General features: G+C 43.5%; 1 protein-coding gene across 1 annotated transcript in view; it reads left to right on the forward strand.

Moving 5' to 3' along the window:
* Positions 1-1705, forward strand: part of LOC115466400 (oocyte zinc finger protein XlCOF22-like) — a 206651-nt gene extending 204946 nt beyond the window's left edge. Inside the window, exon 9 of the mRNA XM_030197601.1 lies at positions 136-1705. Within this exon, the coding sequence (XP_030053461.1) occupies positions 136-1292 (1157 nt within the window). The 3' untranslated portion in view covers positions 1293-1705. The remainder of the gene's footprint in view (positions 1-135) is intronic.
* Positions 1706-6650: the final 4945 nt, after the last annotated feature.

The following is a 6650-nucleotide window of genomic DNA, read 5'->3' on the forward strand; positions in this document are numbered from 1 at the left end:
TCTGCCTGTAGCCCTGGTGCTCCAGTGGATTTTCTGGGGTTGGAGCACATTCTCCTCGCTCCTGCCTGCCTTAAGTATGTCATTTTTCCATAGCTGTAGAATTAATGCTCATACTCTTATTTTTTTATCCAACAGATGACGGATTTGGGAATGAGAATGAAAGAGTGAGAATGTGCGATGAGCAGCAGAAAGAGGAATGGAAACACGAAGACTCCTCCAGAGACAGCATAGATCCTTCAGCAGACTGTGAAGGAGGTATCAGTAGCATAATACCAACCAGTGAGAAAGCAGCAGCCCAGAAAGGAGAAAGATTAGAGAGACAAAAGAGAAACTGTAGCTGTTTTCCAAGACTTGTACAACCTGGAAGACTCAAAGGTGAGAGAGATTTTAAAAGTGCTGATGTTTGGGAAACCTTTACTACCGACTCCAATTTTATTGAGCACCATATAAGCGGGCTTAGGACTGAAGTTCATGAGTGTCAAGGTATGCACAAAACTAATCCATCTGGATACTCTGGAAACTGTGAAAAACCATGTAAACGTTCTGAATGTGATAAATGTTCCAGTGAGAAAAGGAACCTACAACTGCATAAAATAGGTCACATGGAACATAAATCATTTAAATGTTCAGAATGTGATAAGTGTTTTAGTTCCAAGACCAAAGTAAAACTTCATAAAATGACTCATACAGGAGAGAAACCATTTAGCTGTTCAGAATGTGATAAATGTTTCAGAACTAAGATGGGTGTGACACGTCATGAAATGATTCATACGGGAGAAAAACCATTTAAATGTTCAGAATGTGAAAAGTGTTTTAGAAGTAAGACCACGATAAAACTTCATAAAATGATTCATACAGGAGAGAAACCATTTAAATGTTCAGAATGTAATAAATGTTTCAGAACTAAGGCTGAGGTAAAACTTCATAAAATGAGTCATACAGGAGAGAAACCATTTAAATGTTCACAGTGTGATAAACATTTCAAAACCAAGTGTGAGGTAAAACATCACGAAATGACTCATACAGGAGAGAAACCATTTAAATGTTTAGAATGTGAGAAATATTTCATTACCTTAGGCAAGCTGAAATTGCATGAAAGGACACATACAGGAGAAAAACCATTTAAGTGTTCAGAATGTGATATGTGTTTTGGAACCAAGACGAGGGTAAAACTTCATAAAATGACTCATACAGGAGAGAAACCATTTAAATGTTCTGAATGTGATAAATGTTTCAAGAGGAAGAACCAACTGAAATGGCACAAAAGGACTCATATGAGAGAGAAACCATAAATGTTCCAAATGTGATAAATGTTTCAGAAGGAAGGTCTAGGTGAAAGTTCACAAAACTTCATAGGGAAGAAAAAACTTTAAATATTCAGTATGTAATAAATGTTTTAATAATAAGGGCCAATTGAATAAGCACGAAAGGACTCATATGGGAGAGAAACCATTTAAATGTTTACAATGTAATGTTTTAGAGGGTAGAGCGATCTGACTCGGCCTCCAACAAATCACAGTAGACAAACCATTTAAATAGTCAAGATGTTATAAATGTTTAAAAAATAGGGTGTTATTCTCAGAGAAGAAGGTCAGAGCAGGCCAATGACCTGGATAGACAACTGGGAAGAACTGAACAGAGGGATTGTGGAGGACTGTCACATAGTTTTGGGAAAGGGAATGGGACTTGATATACTGTCTTTCTGTGGTTTTTGCAACTACATTCAAAGTGGTTTACATACTATATACAGGTACTTTTTTGTATCTGGGGTACTGGAAGGTTAAGTGACTTGTCCAGCGTCACAAGGAGCTGCAGTGGGAATCAAACCCAGTTCTCCGGGATCAAAGTCTGTTTAACTAACCACTAGGCTACTCCTCCATGTCTTAAGGCAATTTCAGCAGTAAAAAAATATGAATTATAGTAGCCTTACATATATGAATTACATTAAGGGAAGCCTGTATGGAGATATGTACTTTAACATTTATTCTGTTCATTATTACCACTGCTTCTAAGCTTGTATTCTAAGCAGATAAGGAAGGTACCAGGAGCAAACTGTCTCTGCAATGTTAGGAATTTAGAGAAAAAACTGTAGCAGGACATGACACAGAAACAAGTTAGAAGATGGGAAAGATGGTTATGGAATTTGGGAGGGATGGAAACTAGGTGAGAGAGGATAGGTGAAAAAGACAGATAGGCAAATGAGAAGGAGAGGACAGATAGAAGACCTATAAAAGTGGGATCCACCCTTAGGTTGAGGGGAGTCTTATCTTCCCTAGCTGAGCTCCCCTCCTGATCTTTCTCTTTTATGTTTCAGTAGCTGCTTGCACCCTGCCCTTGCTTATGATTTTTGTCTGCTGCTTGAAGTAAGAAAAATAAAGAGAATCTTGCTGAATTTGACAGCTGGTTGTGTGAGAATTTTTTGGGTAAGACTTCCCCATCACAGATGTGGTGAGAAGAGGTAAAACCTCACTGTGAGTTTACGATGGACTAGTCCCTGCTGGTTACAAAGGCCGAGATGCAAATGGTATATAATGAGTTATACAAGAAAGAAACCATTTAAATGTTCTAATTGTTTTAGACGTGAAGCCCAGCTGCAATGGCCTATAGGGTCTCACCGGAGAGAAAAATGGTTTAAATAATCTAAAATACCCATTTGTAAATTATAAAGGGACCATTTTGCTAAAGTGCAGCAAGCCTATTGCTGCTTGGCAATTCGGAACTGCCGCTGGTCTGTAAGGTGTGTTAAGCCACTGATCTTCAGAGCTTCTACCGCTCCTGAGATCTTTTTCCTCCATTATCACAGATAAAGTGTGTTGATTCGGGTGCATATGTACTTTGATTTGTAATGTTCAAAGTAGGGTAATAATTAAGGTGTTCCTCACTCTGGTTTTTGTTTGGTTATTCCTAGTTTTTTTGTGTAATTGTCACATGGGACATAAACCATGTTCTAAATACGATAACTCCTTCAAAAGAAAAGCTGAACGGAAATGACATGAAATGACTCACACAGCCAGGAGCATAGCCACGGGTGGGCCTGGGCCCACCCAGCAGCAGTGTCTCTTAAGTACTACTACTACTATTTAGCATGTCTATAGCGCTATAAGGCGTACGCAGCGCTGCACAAACATAGAAGAAAGACAGTCCCTGCTCAAAGAGCTTACAATCTAATAGACAAAAAATAAAGTAAGCAAATCAAATCAATTAATGTGTACAGGAAGGAGGAGAGGAGGGTAGGTGGAGGCGAGTGGTTACAAGTGGGTTACGAGTCAAAAGCAATGTCAAAGAGGTGGGCTTTCAGTCTAGATTTAAAGGTGGCCAAGGATGGGGCAAGACGTAGGGGCTCAGGAAGTTTATTCCAGGCGTAGTGTGCAGTGAGACAGAAGGCGCGAAGTCTGAAGTTGGCAGTAGTGGAGAAGGGAACAGATAAGAAGGATTTATCCATGGAGTGGAGTGCACGGGAAGGGGTGTAGGGAAGGACGAGTGTGGAGAGATACTGGGGAGCAGCAGAGTGAGTACATTTATAGGACAGCAATGTCAGACAAGCACGCTGAAACTTTGGTTTGGATGCAAGGTGAGATATCAGGGGTAGAAAGGTAGATTTGCGAGTCATCAGCATAGAGATGGTAGGAAAAGCCATGGGATGAGATTAATGAACCAAGGGAAGAAGTGTAGATAGAAAAGAGGAGGGGACCAAGAACAGAACCCTGAGGTACGCCAACAGGCAGAGGGATAGAAGTAGAAGAGGATCCACCAGAGTGAACACTGAAGGTGCGGAGGGAGAGGTAGGAAGAGAACCAGGAAAGGACAGAGCCCTGGAATCCAAGTGAGGACAGGGTATTGAGGAGTATGCTGTGATCAACAGTGTCAAAAGCAGCGGAAAGATCAAGAAGAATGAGGATGGAATAGAGACCTCTGGATTTAGCCAGTAATAGGTCATTGGAGACTTTAGTAAGTGCAGTTTCGGTTGAATGGAGAGGGCGAAAACCAGATTGTAGTGAGTCAAGAATAGCATGTGAGGACAGAAAATCAAGGCAGCGGCGGTGAACAGCACGCTCAAGTAATTTGGAGAGAAAGGGAAGGAGGGAGATGGGTCGGTAATTAGAGGGACAAGTAGGGTCGAGTAGCTGCTGCCTTCTGCTGGTCGCAGGCTCGCAGCAATTCCCACACGTGGTCTGCTTCTCAACGACCTCCTTGTAGCCGCTAAGCGCTAACCTGGAAGCTTCTTTTCTGCTGCAACTTCCGGTTTCTGCCCAGTCAAGATGCAGCAGAGGAGAGGCTTTCGGGTTAGTGCTTAGCGGCTGCAAGGAGATTGTTGAATGGCAGGCAGTGTGTAGAAATCGCTGTTGCTGCTGGCTGGCAACCCGTAGAAGCATGAGGAGAATTGTGGGTAGAAAATAGAAAGGAAGGGGACGATAGATGCTGCACAGGGGTGATGGAAGATGGGGGGAAAGAAAGGAAGGGGACAATAGATGCTGCACAGGGGTGAGGGAAGATGGGGGGAAAGATGCTGCACAGGGGAGAGAAAACGGGGGACAGATGATGTACAGGGAGAGGGAAGACAGGGGACAGATGATGCTTGTGGGGGAGGGAAGATAGGGAAAAGATGCTGCACAGGGGAAGGGAAGACAGGACAGATGCTGCTTGGGGGGGGGAGGGAAGATAGGGGAAAGATGCTGCATGGGGGAGGGAACATGGGGGACAGATGCTGCAAGGGGAGAGGAAACATGGGGAAAGATGCTGCATGGCAGGTGGAGAGGGAAGGTGCTGCATGGGGAAGATGGGAGATATGCAGCAAAGGGGGAGGGGGGGAGAAAGGGAGAAACTTGCATATGAGCTGGAAGGGAGACATGCTGCAAAGAAAGGAGATAGGATAGGTGGCAAGAGAGGGAGAGATGGCGAATATAGGGGTGGAGAGGAGGGAGAAATTATACATAGGGAGGGAGAAAGAAATGTTTAACATAGGAGTGGAGGGAAGGAAGAAATGTTAGACATAGGGTGGAGGGGAGGAAGAAATGTTGGACATGATGGTAGAGGGGAGGAAGGGAGAGATACTGCATGGGAAGGGGAGAGAGATGTTGGACCCAGAACAGAAGGGAGGGGGAGAGAGAGTTGGAGAGGGGGAGATGTTGGACATGGGGGTGGATGAGTAAGAGGGAGAGATACACAGGAACTGGTGGTGAGGAGAGAATGAGGGAAAAATACTGGGAGAGAGAGCAGGAGGGAAAAGAGAAGGGACAGGAAAATGTCAGGATGTTGTGGGGAGGGAAGAAGAGGGATCAGATGCTAGCTAGAAGGGTGGAGGATGGAAGACGATGAGAATGGTGGAACCCTGTGGGAGAGGCCAGTAGGGGGTGGCAAGGAATTGAATGAGAGAATAGTGATTATAGAGGGTAGAAATGGGGAGTAGATTAAAGATGAAAGAGATTGTAGGGCTGGGGAAGCAGTGAGATGGGAAATGGGAGAGCTAGTGGGTGAAAGAAGAAGATGGAAATTTGATAGGTAGTTGAAAAGTAAAAAGGAGGAGAAGAAGGGTGAGAGAGAGGCAGAAAAGAGCTAAAAAGGAATGATCAATATGTCAGAGGCAGGCGTAGTGAGGGAACAGACAGGAGAGGAGAAAAGACAAATGGACTGCAGCCGCTTGAAGAAGGAATTAGCAGATGACAAACAGGAAAGCAGAAAAGAGAAATTGGAACCAGCAACAAAGGTAGAAACAAAGCATTTTATTTTGAAGGTTTTAAATGGAACACGTTAGCTTTTGGGAAATGTGCATAACAAATGTCTTTGTATTGTGTTCAGTAGAAAAGGAAATGAATTTCTGTTTGTCTCCAGTGTTGCAGTAATGCTAAGTTTAACTTCTTGGGGTCCCCATTCAATTTTTTTCGAAATATTTTATTTCTAATTTGTGATCCCTTGTTCTCTATTTGCTGAGGGTATGTTGGTGTGATAGTAATGGCAGGTGGGAAATCAGAGGGGAGGCAGAGAGGAGAGGAGGAGGGGGGCCCTCTTCTGACCTGGGTCCAAGCAGGTCTAACACCAGTCCTGACCCTTGCTGTATAGCTGGTGAGGATCCAAAGACAGACAGAACTCCTTTCTACCAAGCTTTGCAGTTGGCAAAAGCATCTTTGAGCCATCAACAACTAAGCATGTGTGGGGTGCCAGATCAGTTTGGAAGGCTAAGTGCTTTGAAAATATGCCTCATATTAGGGTCATTGCTTCTGCCTGCCAAGCTTGGTAAAAGAGAGTTATGGCCACCTTCAGAGAAAGTCTTCAGCTTCCAGAGCTGGATCCTCATTAGCTAAAGTATTTACATTTTGAGGTGGGGGTAGGGCAGGGCAGAGAAAAGTTTCTGCCCACCCAAAACCGGCTGTCTGGCTATGCCACTGCACACTGCATTTGGAGGCAGCCACAGGGAAGGTTTCTCTTTTGGGTGTGTGATCTCTTTCCTATCATTTTTATGGAGTTCCTTTCCTGATTCTATTTTTTTGTCTTATTTGTAATTTTACCAAACAAAGTAGAGAAACATCTGTTGGAGGAGGCGGAAGGCCTCCAATTATTTAAGGTACAGAATCAATTTCTCAATATTTTTGGACAGGGAGAAATGGAGGTTTCTCTCCTTCTAATCATGGGAAAAGCTTGCTGGAATGGCAATT

This window comes from Microcaecilia unicolor, chromosome 3, assembly GCF_901765095.1.
Source record: "Microcaecilia unicolor chromosome 3, aMicUni1.1, whole genome shotgun sequence".
In the NCBI taxonomy this organism is placed as follows: Eukaryota; Metazoa; Chordata; class Amphibia; order Gymnophiona; family Siphonopidae; genus Microcaecilia; species Microcaecilia unicolor.